This window comes from Drosophila guanche, unplaced genomic scaffold (genome assembly GCF_900245975.1).
Source record: "Drosophila guanche unplaced genomic scaffold, DGUA_6, whole genome shotgun sequence".
Taxonomy (NCBI): domain Eukaryota; kingdom Metazoa; phylum Arthropoda; class Insecta; order Diptera; family Drosophilidae; genus Drosophila; species Drosophila guanche.
The window spans coordinates 2,803,606-2,818,154 of NW_022995751.1; the positions used below are offsets into that span (position 1 = coordinate 2,803,606).

The 14,549-nt window shown below is 48.3% G+C and overlaps 1 protein-coding gene across 2 annotated transcripts; it reads right to left on the bottom strand.

Moving 5' to 3' along the window:
- Positions 1-799: 799 nt before the first annotated feature.
- Positions 800-10,913, bottom strand: LOC117586972 (homeobox protein caupolican). 2 transcript variants are annotated; one of them, XM_034277348.1, is made up of 6 exons: positions 10,863-10,913; positions 5,016-5,525; positions 4,594-4,715; positions 3,919-4,250; positions 2,227-3,129; positions 800-1,595 (listed from the first exon to the last, which is right to left on the bottom strand). In XM_034277348.1, the coding sequence occupies exons 1-6, from the start codon at positions 10,911-10,913 to the stop codon at positions 1,345-1,347; spliced, it is 2,169 nt and encodes a 722-aa protein (XP_034133239.1). In that variant the 3' UTR covers positions 800-1,344. The 2 variants fall into 2 exon arrangements, with proteins under 2 accessions (XP_034133239.1, XP_034133240.1); XM_034277349.1 differs by lacking the exon at positions 800-1,595 and having other exon boundaries at positions 1,794-3,129.
- Between the last annotated feature and the right edge of the window lie 3,636 nt (positions 10,914-14,549).

Below are 14,549 nucleotides of genomic sequence, written 5' to 3' on the forward strand. Positions count from 1 at the left end.
ATTCAAACAGCTAATTTCAAAATCACAAAATTTATCTAATTGTTCTCGCAGGTCCAGCCACACACGCAGCACTGCACTGAGGGTTTAAAGAGTTGACTCGACCCTTTACTCCCTTGCCTTTACCATCTGAAATATCAATGTGTAAGCCAGCAGGAATTTTCATAGTCGTTCCTTTGTCTTCACTCATCTAATTCTGTTCCAATTTTTCATGGCTCTCAGTTTCTCTTCTACCAACAACTTGTTTCATAATAAAGTTTTAAAATATATTTGAATTATGTGTCCCATACACATAGAAGCCATAGCATAGATATTTATGTTCATTTTGTCTGGTGTTCGTACCCCAATGTATCTCTAATTAATGGCAATGAACATGGGAGCGGTCGCATTCAGAGCATTTTTTTCCAAAGAAAGATTTAGGTATAGATACATTCAATCATGGAACTGATGTGTTTCCTCGTGTGTCACATGTATAAATGAAAATAATTAATCGTGAATGTCGAAATAATTATCGACCTTACCCAAGCCCTGCCCGAAAAAGCAGCTTAGCCAGAGAATTCCACGGATTCGGATAATTCGAAGCACTGTACTGCAGATTGACATTTGATCTTTTCATAAAATAAATAAATCTTGAGATTTTGACCTTCTACAAACGTTGGTCAATGAATGCCCGCACAGACCTCTAGGAAAAGATATTTTCATTAGCCATTGATTGCCAAAACAACTGCAAAAGGGAACCAACAGAATACCGACTTGTTGTGTTAATTAAACTTTATTTAATTTCAATTTTTGCATAGTTTGTTTATTTACACACATACTGTCTAGGGTCTAGGGGGTTTAAAAATGACTTCGAATATGGGTGCTGCTTAGTAATAAAGAATTAATGTGAATTAACTATGTGTGTTTGTATAGGTAATACCGCTGCTGATCGTTTATATATGTATTTATATGCATATATCACAGATACTCCATTTTGTCTACAATTGAATTATACGACTAAAGATATCATTCATTAATTATAAATTACTAATTCATGTTTGCACGTTTATGTATTTGGCCGACTATTACGTGTAAATATATCTTCAAAAGAGTTCAATTTAATGCTCGCACATACATACTTATGTACATAAATGTATAGGATTTGATATAGTTTGAATCTTATGCCTCAAGCATATCGTTGCCGCTTTATAGGACTTATACAACTTGAACGTTTACAATAGAGAGCTTAGACTTTAGGCTTAGGCTTAGGTAGCTGCCGTTTAGAGTTATCAAGTATTGTGGATTAAGCACTTAAGGTAGGAAGGAAGGAAGGAGCAAGTTATTTGTAAGACAAAAAGTTCGAGTGATTTATAACACGGCAATGTAGTAGTCGTAGTTCGGAGTTGTATTGAGTTGTGTTGTGATGCTGCCTGCCACCACACTGAAAAGATGAATGAGTTCGCCAGGCAGTTGGGGGGAGCTTTCATTCCTGTGGTGTGCTGTGCGTTTATTTCGAGTCATTAAACTCGCAACGGAGAACCGTTGATAATGACTCAAACCCAAACGGCATGACAAACACACACACACTATGGTGCTGCTGCTGCTGCTGCTGCTGCTGCCTCTGCTGTGTGTGTCGCTTGTCTCGAGCACACTTTGCCCGCCACCGCCCCCTTAATACGATGTGACTGACAGTGCGACGTGTGTCTGTGTGTCTGAGAAACTTCAGTGGGTTGAGGAGAGTGTGGCAGTGTGGCAGCGTGGCGGAGTGGCGGAGTGTAAATATGCTAATTAAAGTTATAAAGTGAAATAATTTATGATATGGTAGGAAATAAAGTTTTATTGCCATACTTAAGCTACATTTATTGCAAAATAATTAGTGTAGTAATCGCTATCGCTATCGCTATCGTTATTGTTGGCATCTCTGCGAACTCTTGCACTTGTCCGTGTTCGGGCCTGGCTGTGTGTGTGTGTGTGTGTGTGTGTGTTTGAAATGTCTAAGTAGTGGTATATGGTACTATTTGGTATCTGGTTCAAGGCCACTCCTGCATTAGCTTTCGCTTCCGCTTCCGCTGCCGCTGCCGCTCCTTCTGCCACATTATGATCCCGCACGACTCTCCGTTAGGTAGGCAGCGGCACTACTCATGTAAGGACTGTGCTCCGTGGCAGTGCCGTGGTGGCTATTGTACAAAATGTTGACCATGGAAGCCACCGTCACCGGTGCCGGACCGGGCGCGGAATGCATCGAAGAACTGTTGCTGCTGCTGGTGCTGCTGCTGATGCTGCTGCTGCTGATGTGATGGTGGCCCCCCAGCTTCATAGTGGGCGGCGTCTGGGGCGGCGTATCCGGCTGGATCTCGGAAAACCCCACACCCACTCTCGCCTGGCTGTTGGGCCCCGAGGGATGGTAGGGCTCGCGGTGCACCGTATGGATGTTGGGCGTGCTGGGGGTATGGGGAATCTTGCCGTGTCCGATATGCATGCCCATGGCCTCGGTGTACGCCGTAGGTATCCGCGAATATGGCGATGCGCCGGCGTAGCTGCTCATCATACTCAGCGGCGAACCGAGCTCGACTTGAGGCCCCCCCATCGTCATGCTGCTCGGCTGCATAACCAGGGACTGGGAGCCCACAGAGTGGAGTTGCTGCTGATGCTGCTGCAGATGCTGCTGCTGATGATGCTGCTCCGCGGTTGGCGCTTGGGGATAGAAATTCTGGCCGAGGTATGCCGTAGGCGGTGGCGTCTTGCAGGCGGCTGTGTCGGCCACACTCCAGATTTTCGGCTTGCTCGCCGGCACTGGTATGCCACAGTCTCTGCTTAGCGGGTTTTTTTGAGCCCCATATTCGCTGGTCTCATCCTGGCCATAGCCCGAATGATGATAGTATGGTGACGCCAACTGCTGCTGTTGAGGATGCTGCTGCTGCTGCTGCTGCTCCAAATGCTGCTCCAGATGCTGCTGCTGATGCTGCGAGTGTGCATAGGAATTGTAGGCCGCATGCATAGGCGGGGCAGCGTAGGGTGCGAGGCCACGCATTGCCACTAGATTCTGGGGAGGGAGCTCTCGCTCCCGGTCCCTGTCCCGCTCCATCTTTGGCTCGACATCCGGATCCTTTTCCGCTTTTCCTAGTTCGGATTTGATAAGTTGATTGCTGGGATCTGACGATTAGAGTTTGGAATGTGCAATGGGGAGACACAAAATAAATTTAATTAATTTCAAGTCTAAAGCGGAAGCAGACAAGTTCTTAGGCGGAGGACAGCAAAACTTGGCACTCGGAGGTAAAACTTGGCACAGGCAGCTGGCAAGAGGCAAAAACCCTTGAAATTGTTGGTGGGCGTTGATGCGTGCAACCCTCGCGACGTCCCAGACAGCCCCAGCACTGGCCCAACCCAGTCGCAGTCGCAGTCCCAGTCCCAGTCCCAGTCAGCGGAGAAAGCTTTCAGCAACAAAATACTCGAGTTCCGCCAACTACTCGAGCAACGTCCTACCTCCCGCCTCTCCTCTGCCCTTTGGAAGGTACGGGATGTGGCTGTGGATGGTCTGGAGAGAGACCTAGCAAGTCGCCAACTCGAACAAGGCCACTTGCTCGGAGAGCTGTACGGGCGCAAGGCCACTTTGCCAACAATGTGCTGTCAACTTCCGGGGAGGATGTCGCCTAAGCAGTCAGACAAATAAACGGACAAACGAACGGACAGACAGACAGACGGACAAGCGGACAAACGGACAGAGAGCAGACGAATACTCGCATTGCATAACATTCGTTTCGCCACATAAATTGTGCTTAAAAGCCCAGTGCCACACAAATCTGCAGTGGGGGCGGAACGGCGAACCGGCGGACCGGCGGACCCTCGGACAGGCGTTCAAATCAATGGGACGAGTAGATGGGCGGGAAGGAAGATCAAGGCACTGCTTGGAGGGATGGTAGGAGGTCAGGGAACTGCACTTACCAAAAACTTCAGCTGGCAGCTTGCCACCACCATCGATTGCATTGTCCTTGTTGTCCTTTTCATCATCGGACATCATTCCATCGTCATCGTCTTCGGTTTTGTTTTTCGGCTCCCACGTCATTTTGTTTTCCTTTTTCAGGCGACGTCGCGCATTCGCAAACCACGTCGACACCTGGGTCAGTGTCATCTTCGTGATGATGGCCAGCATAATCTTCTCCCCTTTGGTTGGGTAGGGATTCTTCTTGTGTTCACTGAGCCACGCCTTCAGCGTTGCTGTTGACTCTCGCGTGGCGTTCTTGCGGCGTGCGGCGAGATCATAGTTCGGGCCATACCTGCGCGACATTCAAATCAAATAGTAAACTTGGTCAATAAAGATCCCGATCATGGCCACTAATGGGTGTTTGCTTAAGGCAACAGTTTCGAAAAAAAAGGGTTACAATTGCAACGCCCCCCCCGGTGCTCTTCCGGAGCAGAGATACGAGAGTTATCAGCAGTCAGGAAATGGTACTTATAGAGGTACCAACACACCTTGTCAATAAGATAAGTCAGTCACCATTTGTGTGGCAGTTAAGTAAATGAAGACAAGATAGGAAGAGACTTTTCTGCGCTAAAATCTAGCATAAAACCATTTAAAAGGCAACCAAAACTGTCCTAAAATTATTATAAAACACTCACCCATAGGCAGCCAATGTGGGATCGTACGAATAGTAGCCCGTTGTGGATTGAAGTCCTGCCGCTGATGTCCAGGCATTCATTTCGGTGCTGGAATTGGCATCCTTAATGCCATAGGGATTGCTCTGCAAGTGAGATGAATGGAGAGGGAGCGGGGGATAAGCAATTAGATGGGACTGCATCAGGCACTCAAGCAGCGGCTGAGCTGACATTCGCTGAGCTTGTAACCCACTGACTGGAGCGTTGACTCTCATGCATTTGTCGCTTCGAGGTAATCACGGCAGCAGTTACAGGAGGCTAACGAGATACTTCGGATTGCCCGACAGCCGACATGACTACATGACAATATCTGCTCAGCCGTCGACTTGCATTTGGTCGGACTTCCAGCGACTGCACTGAGCCAATTAGTGGCTCTTCGGACTTACCAGAGGTGCGTAGAAGGCCGAATTGTCAACGCCAATGCTGGGATATGGGTTCTGTTCGTTGGATGGATATGGCCCGCCATAGACACCCACACCGCCGGAGGGCAATGCCATGCGGGAGTAGCCGCCAATTGCCAGACGCGCTGGATCGTACTGGCAGGAGCAGACGGTCTGCCCGGAAACGGGATCCGTGATGATTGGTCGTCCATTCTCGCAGCAGGACATGCCCTCGGATCGGCGGTCTTGCAGTTCCGCAGCTGGCACCACCACATCACTGCCTGCCGAAGCCGCCGCCGCCGCCGCAGCCGCTGCATCGGCCAGCGACGGAGAGGTGGAGATGAGTTTGGGAATCGCATTGTTGGACGACTGGGAGACAGCACCTGGACTGAGGGGCCCGGCGGTGAGGCCGGTTGTGGTCGAGCCCCCCGATGGACTCAGGGAAGCCTCATTGGTCCCGGACAGCGGTGATCCTCCGCCATGGCCGCTCTGGCTGTCGGTGTTAGCTGCCGCCAACTACAAAGAAAAGAAAAGAGCAGAAAAAAATACACTTTAGTAGAGACCGAAAGGGCTGCAGACTGGAATATATTTTGCCAAGCAAAAGGGGGATCTTAAAAACAGGTGAAGTTTTCGAGGTTGAAGACTAGGAGAGGAAGGAGGGCAGAGGAGGGTGTAAGGGAGCAAAGGAATCGGAGTCGCTTCGAGTGGTAAGCGCAAAGGCATGTCCCCTTTGCGCGGATCCAGGTCGAAATCAACAAAGCAGATTAAGATGATAACTCCAAATGTCAAAATATTTTATTGGCCTGGCGCATTTTGCGATCCGTTCCATCTATTTTCACTTCATTAATTTTCAATTTATCACAGTCAGATTTCAGATACAGCGCTGCTGCGAGAGTGGCCGAATGCTGAATGCTGAAGCTGCACATCGCACGAATCTTTGAAGAGGGTACACACATCCCCAACCCCTCGTATCCCATCCTATCCCGAGTATATCAGTGGACCGATCGATCGCGAGAACCGGCAAGGGCACGGGCATGGGCATGGGCATGGGCATGGACACGGGTACGGTCAGGCAGGGGTACGAGGCCTAAAGGGCAATCAAATGATGAGGGACGAGAGGTACGATACGCAGGTATGCGTTCCTCTCTTCCTCACGAACGATAACCGCAACGAATCATTGTCGGTCCGGAGGAGCAGGCAGAGACCAACAACAAACACGAGAATGAGTTCCTTTTGGCCACGGCAATAGACAGAAAACGACAGAGCGAAGCCACTGAGACGGACAGACGAAAGGCCGATAGCCCCCGACTTCCCCCGCCCGCCCGTTGTCTACATAAAGCCATTGGACATTGGTATCTATTCCAAAAACCTTGGCTTATGCTGGGAGTGGCACTCAAACCCCGGTACCCGTGATGATGATTGCCTGTCAAACCCGTGACAAATTCCCAATTTTCGCTTCACGCGCAACCCAAAATGTTGTTTGGGGGGGAGGGAGGATTATGACTTATGACAGTATCGGAATGGAATGATCATGTCAATGTCTCTCTCTCTCTCTCTGTATACTGCCCCTTTCTATTGTGCACCAAAGGTTCTGCGTGCCACCGTTTCTTGTCGCCCATTCCTATGGCTCTTTTGCCACCTACTTACGTGTGTTTTGGGTGCTGCTACCGACTACCGGACTGAAGTAAATTCCCCGTTGGCTGTATGATTTAAATAATAATAATGGTAATTCAAAGCTAAACGAGTGGACTGACTTTCAACACCTCCTGCGGGGCTATCTAATCGCAGGCCAATTTCGCGGCGGACGACTGCCCCCCAGTTAGAGTCTCCACAGGAACAGACATTATTGCATAACGAAGGTGTTTCATGAATGAAATCTAATGAATTCTGAATGAATGGATGGCCACTGGCCAAGACCAGGGGATGTCCAGTGCGGACTGGGGGCATTGGCTAAGGAGAATGCCAGCCAGGCAGCCAGTTAGCCAGTTAGCCAGATAGCCAGCAAGAACTGGCCCAGCAGTGACCCTTCCCCGTGCTGTCCCTTGCCTTTCCTCACACTGTCTCCTGTCTCCTGTCTCTCCTGCTAATGTACAAAACGCTGCGCGCGCTCATTTCTTATTATTCTTTATTTTTTATGCGATTCGAACATCAATTTCAGTTTTTGTGGCCGCCCATAAAAAACACATATCGGCAACGTCGACGACAACCTCCAAACGCGGCCGTGTGGCCATGTGGCCAGGGAGGGGGTACGGGGACGGGGATGGGTACGGGGACGCTGAACCGACGACTAAGGACGGTGTGCTGTGGTCCGGTCTGGTCCGAGTCGAGTCTCCAGCTACAGCTACAGCGCTTATTATCGGCACGCAAGTCAGTTTATTTTTAATGGTTACCACTCACCCACTCGGGACTCGCGACTCGGGACTGCAGTTCGGAAAGGCTGCAGGAAGTGCAGCGATGGGCGCTCTCCCTGGAGTTTATCGGAAGGTGATAGGATAGGATATGATAGAACAAGGACTGGCCATAGGATACGCAGCTCCCCAAAAACTTGAAGTTTCTATTTTGCGGAAGTGTCGAAACATGTTCCCCGAAACTCCCACCAAAAGTTGACTTAAAGTTTTGCTACTTTTTTATGACTTCTTCGTGTTTCTGCGGACGACAGTGTCAAGGTTCTTGAAGTTTACAAAAGTCTTTGGTCTTTCATTTTCGAATTTCACTTGACACTTTTGTGTGTGTTCACTCTTTAAGGTTATAAAACCATTGTTATTTATTCCTCAAAAAGGTGCTAATATCAGGCAATGCAAGCTGATGCTCTGCTCTGCTCATTCATGTCAGTTTGGGATGATAATGTGGTTGATAAATTCCCGCTAGCAAAAGGTAAATAAGATTCCGATAATAAAACGTGGCAGAGTTTTGGCACAAGTCAAACATAAAATGTAATAAAAATATGCAGGCGAAAAAGGAAAATAAAATCTCAATAGGCAGCAGGTCTGAGTTCCATTGAACCGGCATGGACATCTGCATCTGAAATCTGCCTTTGAAGTGCACAACCAAAAACGTAGCTCCTCTACGCTGCTGATGATGCTGGTGGCGCAGATGTGGCCACGCGGGCCACCCGCACCCACTCTGGCCAAGATGTTGCGGGGGGAAAACTGGTGCCGTCACTTTACGGTTATTAATTTTATGATTTATGCTAAAGCTCACGAAACCGCCTCCCGGCTGGCTATAGGTACCAGGTTGTGGTCCAGCTTCGGGTCCAACCTGCCAATGCTCATTTCGAGAAGGAGCAGGAGGAGCACTCACTCGCATGTGGAAAACAAAGGAGATCGCTGTACCATCGTTATGGTGGGGTACTAGTCGTAGCAGAAGTACAAGTGAATGTGGCTGATGCAGATGTGTGTTCATAATGCTTGTTGTGGTTATTGGGGCTGGCTGCCGTTTCGCTCTTGTTTGCTGCTACCGCTGGGGATGCGTTTATGGATTTTTGGTTTTTTGCACTCAGCCAGCAACTTGGGGGAAACAAAGGAGATTGCCTGCAACGGGAGGAGGCTGCTAGGGAGGGCGCTACAACCGCCGGTACAACGTCATCGCCAATGCCAAAACAATAAACGAAAAATATAAGGATGTGTGTAGACTCTGCACCCCCCTCTACACACACAAACATGTGTTTGTACGTAGCCTGGTCTGGTCTTTGGATTTGGCATATTCTCACATTCATCCACAGGATTGCGGCACTGCCAGGGCCCAAACGATGGCCCATACCGTATCCATGCCCATGCATCGAGAGAGACTGGAGAAGGTTCCTTGTGCGTTTGTGCTAATGCGAATAAGTCGCTTTGTATTTTTTTGCTGAAGTTCCTCTTATTGAATTGACTTTGGGTTCCAGTAGTAGCCTCGGAGTCGGGGGGGGGGAACAACTCTTTCTTCGACAAACGGCAACGGCAACGGCATCGGCAGTGGGTCTCAATGTTTGCATTAAAAATTCATAAATCAATTATGGAATGCACACGGCGAAATATTAGTTTTTTCTCGCATCATTTCGAACGATGGTCCAGCATAAAGGGAAGGCGGCGGCACGGCAGCCTACGCATGGAGCATGCAGCATGGAGGCAACCGGATTCAGGACATTGTCCGACCGAACGTCGCGACGGCTTCGGCTTCGGCTTCTCTTGCTCTGCGCTTTTTTGCAGCCGTAGAATTTGAGTTATTTTGCCATGAAATGCGTGAACAGCTCACATGGGAAGTTGGGAATTCTGAGTGCTCCTCATACGCAGTCACTTGCCACTGAACGAACGAACAACAACAACACACACTGAAAACTGTCAACTGCCACAGAGGGAAGTGGCACTGGCAGTGGCAGTGGCACTAACCAGCCGTTGATTAAATTCATATATTGCATGCGTCAATGTTTTTTTTTTGTTGTTGTTTTGCCTCATATTTGGAATGCCGTCTTGGCGTTGAAATTAAAATTAAATTAATGAATTCGAGTTCTTATTTGTAAGGCACTCTCCAATCCAGTCCTCTGCCTGCCTGCCAGCCTGTGTACTGCATAAATCTTGAGGCATATCAATTTGATACAGAATCATTACTGGCGGAGTCAACTTTGGGCTTTCTGGCTTTGTCTGATAGTCATCCAAAGCATGGAGTCCAATCCTTATCCTTAATTTGGCTTAAGAATACACACATATTTAAATGGTTTAAAGACACCCAAAAGATGTCTAAATGTTAGAGGCTTTTAATCGATCCGAGTGCACTTTGCACATGTCTTTGCATTCATAATTAAAGTCGATAATCTCTGAGCGCCGTTCATTATTTTAATGATTGTAATTCAGCAAGTTTAGCATATTATAATAAATGGCCCTACCCCAAGCCAACCCAACCCATTCAAGTTTCATTATCTTAATGCCTTTAATATGTAGATATAATGGACGGACACACACAAAGTCCAAGGGACGGACACGGACCTAAGGATAAATGTAATATAACCTCATAAGTCTAACATTGACGCACTACTCGTAGTCGTAGTCGTTGTACAAGCCAAAACCGAAAGCCAGGGCACAGCCATTGAAAGGTTTTTGTACGGGTATGCATGTAGGTCTATCCCCTCTACTCCCTTGCAAAACCTCAGCCAACTAATTTGAATTACTGGGCCCCAGCTCCAGCTTCGTACGCGGGTAATTATGACCAGACCAGACCAGACCAGACCCTCCAGACGATGCACCGCAAATGCCCAAGGGAGCTCCAAAGGCACGAAGACTGCAGCCAGTCAAGGCGACGGTGACGGCTGTCCCAAACTGTGAAACATTTCTTTGCGGCGGCCATTATGGATCCCAGAGACAGAGAGTGTCCAACCGGTGCCAAAGTGCTTGAATATTCATGTGCCCCCCTCCAACCCATGTGCTGCCCAGCTGCCACTTGCCACCAGCTTAAAATGTTTATGAATGTCTTAGCCAGAGATAGCCATCCACCTACAATTATTATTAAAGATTTTCGAGTCTCTAGCTAATGTTTGAGTAGAAATATTTATTGATAGATGGAGGCACATGTTACCATGTCTCATAAAATAATATTTAACACAGCTCTACAGATAAATTATTGAATTTATTAGTGACACAAATCAAAATGCGAAAACTGTGACAAATATTAGCCAACACATTCCGGCCTGATCTTTCCTCTACTTTTCGTTGAGATTCCTCCTAAATGTTGTTCAAAACAACTCAATTGATTTTACTAGCTAAACATCCCCCCAAATATTGATATTAAACATCAAAGAATCAATCGAATTGCGACAGGGTGTGGTGTGAGTCTCAATCTAATTTGATAATCTCAATGACACGGTGCTTTGGCTTCACTAACCTGATTTGCCGTCGGGTAACCGCTGTATCCAAACTGCGCATATGCAGCCATTGTCGTCGGTGGCGTCTTCCTCCGAGTCGATGATGTGGATGCGGAGGAGGACGTGACGTGCCTCGCTGTGGGGCGCCGTCCCGGGTTCGCGGCAAGGATGCGGATGCGGATGTGGATGCTGCTTCTGATTCTGTTTCTGTTCGCAATACACTTGACAAGGGGTTGGGTTGGGTTGAGTTCGGTTCGGTTCGGTTCGACACTGAACTGGCAAGGATGATGGCGGGTTGGGGGTGGCTGATTCGTACAGAGAGGAGGCCCGATGGAGGTGGTTGGCTTCCCCGTGCGTGCTCGACTGTGGGCCGCGGCTAAGCACTTTGGGCGCTTTTGTTGTTTGTTGGTTTGTTGGATGCTGCGCTCTTTTGTTGTTGTTGTTGTTGTTGCTGTGTGTTGGCCTTGTTGAAAATTGATAAAACAAATTGTCGATGTCGAGCAGTTCTGCTAATGTCGCCGGAGCCGGAAAATGTTTTGTTTGTTTTGTGTGACTTTGCGCTTTATTCGTTTACTTTTTGCTTTTTTATTGACACTGACTGTGACTCTGTGGCTCCGACTCTTTCGCGGGACTCTCCCTCTGTCTGTGTCGGTGTCTGTCAGCCGGCCAGATCCTCGTATAGTCGCTTCAAGTGTTTGCCACAAACAGATTTTCTGACTTATCGCCTCTGAAGTACACATGTACCGTGCGCCGGAGGATGGGTCTGGTCTGTGTACTTCAAAAAGACTGCCTGTCGGCAAATCTTCCACAAACAGTTCCGCGTTCGTTCCCCCAGTCCTCGAATGTTTGCTCCTTGGCCACAAGTAAAGGTAGGGTCTGGGTCTGCCGTCTGCCGCCTGCCGCCTGCCTCTCCTGGCCTGTGTTAATTTTGTTGTATTAATATTTTAATGCACTTTGAAGCTACAGTTCGTTTCCAGCTATTGCACGCACTTTATCAAGCATGTCCGACACGATAGCTCTGCGGGAAAACGAGTTTCACAACCTGTCAGTGGGCTCCTCTCGAGACGGAGGACTACAACGCCTGCTGACACTGCTGACAGCGGGAGCTGCTAGCTGGCTGGCTGGCTGGCTGGTTGGCTCACTGGCTGGCAACTCGTTTCGCTTTTTCAGTTCTCAGAGTTTTCTGGGTGTTGTGTTTCGGGTTTTTCGGTTTTTCGGAGCGATGCGCACTTATTCACGTTCGAACACGAACTGTTCGTTGGCACTGCCAACCGGCCGCGTGAACGAGACGAGAGCCACACCGGCGAGGGAGCGGGATGGCAACTGTGCCCAGGCAGAGCACGAGAGCAGGCGAACGACAGCAGGCAGCGTCCGATTGGCCAACATTCCAATAAGACAGGGAGGCATAACACATCCGCCGTCTCTCTCGTGCACACGGCCAAGCGGTGTGACCTTCTCTTTGGTGGTGGGCACGCCCTCCTCCCCAAACTGGAAGTGCCTTTCGTCGAGCCAGAGAGCTCCGAGCAGCTGTGTGTTTCCCCTCTCATGCCACTGGAAGCGATTTCATGGCGGACCGACCACGATCGAAAGGCTTCCTTCCCAATCGGACACTGCGGCTGCCAGCCTCGTGGCCAGAGGCCCACATATGGCTGCCTTTTCTGATGCCGATTCTGATGTTGAAGGCAATACAATAATTGGAAAAACAACTATCGAAAATAACTGAGAGACTTCAACAAAATCCAGAGCAAGGCAGCCCAAGTTGATTTAATTATAAATACAAACCTAATGCATTCATTTGGGATATATTTTTAGAGAGTTATCTAATCCATAAGTTCTACTACTTCTATCAGTGTTGCATCAAACACTAAACTAAAATCCACCTACAGATTGCTATCCAAGCCACAGTATCTGAAGTATTTGAGTTTCCTAATTGGCACTGGCTAATGCTCTTCATACCCACCATACCCATCCATAAGTACCCTTTGTAATAAGAAACCAAAAATGAAAAAAACAAACAAACAATCCGATTCCAGTCTGAAGTCCGGGGCGTTGCTCGGCTCGAAGGAAAGTCCTCCACTTGGGATAGGTTCTAATTAATGGCACGCAGAGCAGCGGACCAGGAAGGAGGGAGAGAACAATTTTGAGGAATTTTTGTAAAATGAGATATTTGATGTTTTGGGGTGTTAACGCGCCGCCATTCATTATAGGAATGTGAACGTGGAGGGATCGCACATGTTTCCTTGCGATGCACTCGTAAGTGGCAGCACGGAGTCGGAGGCAATGTGTCATTTGCATCTCGGGATGGCCTGGCTGGCCTGGCTGCTCTTGACGGCGCCACGAAACCCAACACTTGCTGAAGTACTGGGGAGTAGCCATCAGCCATCAGTCCGTGAGTGGAGTTAACCCTTGGGTGAGTGCTTGGCATTGCATTACAGGGATTGTAGCCTTTAAATTAATATGGGAATGATATGGGAACTGTTGCACATGTGCATGCACCACACATCATCATACACACCTGTGTGGCACAAACACTCATTCATATTCCTATTCGTATTTGCTTGAACAAATTCTTACTGGACCGGACATGCAGATTATATTGAAAACAATTTAAATGTAGATTTTCGGCACTGCGAGAGATATTTGCTCCTTGACACCAGATGGGATGTGAGTCGGTTCGACAGGCAGGCAGGCAGAACCCCTTACGAATTCAGCTGCTAATGCACGTTGCAGGCACTCTGTGTGTGTGTGTGTGTGTGTGTGGGGGGCGTGGGCCAGGTGGAAGAATCCACGCACGAGAGTGTTGCAGGCAACCCCCCTAGCTGCCCCCAGACTGCTGCCTCCTTAAGTGTTGTTTCATGTCACCTGGAAAGCATTTGGACATGAAATTGTCGCTTTTCAGCATGTGGCACACACACACACACACAGCCAGAGAGACAGACAGACAGTCAGACAGCCTGCCTCAACTCTCGTGTTTGGGTAGAGGCTGCGAAAAATCTTCTTGAAATTGAAGGCACACACCAGAGCACACACTGGGAGCGGGAGAAAGACTGTACTCCTCGTAAATATAATAAAATCCTTTTGGAAACAATAAACGATAAAGTCACCGGAACAAGCAGCTCGGCAAAAGGACTCTGTGCAAATTGCTTTAAATGAATTTGTTTGTGTTTGTCTTTGTCTCTGCCTCTGTCCTCTGTCTCCAAGGGGAGTCTCTCTCAACACTAAAGATTTTGTTACAAATTGCAATAATCCTCATGCATTGCACACACTTTGTGACCAGCTCAAACTCCATTTTGGCTGCAAGTTCCCAACCAAAAAGTAGACACCTTGGGGGGACTCCAACAACGACTCTCCAACTCGGTGCACCAATCATTGTGCGGCGTTATCAGTCGACAGAGATATCGTATCGGCACCTGGCATCTTATCGACCACTCGAAAATGAAATTGCTGCTCAAACAGAACAAAAGCGCGCGCACACACACACAACACGACAACACATTTCTGTTCTACCCAAACATTCATAAATGGAAACATAGTTATTTACTCACTTTTCAAAACAAATCAACAAATCAACAAATCGGTGCCCTTTGTGGTTCAAGTGCCGTTTACGTTCCATCAAAGCCCTAGTCGGTGCGGCAGTCTATGCTAGACTAGGGACAGGGCAACCGATCCCGGACTGGAACTGCGACTGCGACTGCGACTGCGGACTG

What these genes read in the sequence shown, in the direction of transcription:
- LOC117586972 (XM_034277348.1), bottom strand. Translation starts at nt 10,913, where the DNA reads ATGGCTGCATATGCGCAGTTTGGATACAGCGGTTACCCGACGGCAAAT. An exon ending in GTTACCCGACGGCAAATCAG is followed by an intron (nt 5,526 to 10,862) that starts GTTAGTGAAGCC and finishes TTTTCTTTGTAG; the next exon opens with TTGGCGGCAGCTAACACCGA. An exon ending in CAGCACCAGCAGCAGCAACA is followed by an intron (nt 1,596 to 2,226) that starts GTTCTTCGATGC and finishes CACACAGCAGAG; the next exon opens with GCAGCAGCAGCAGCAGCAGC.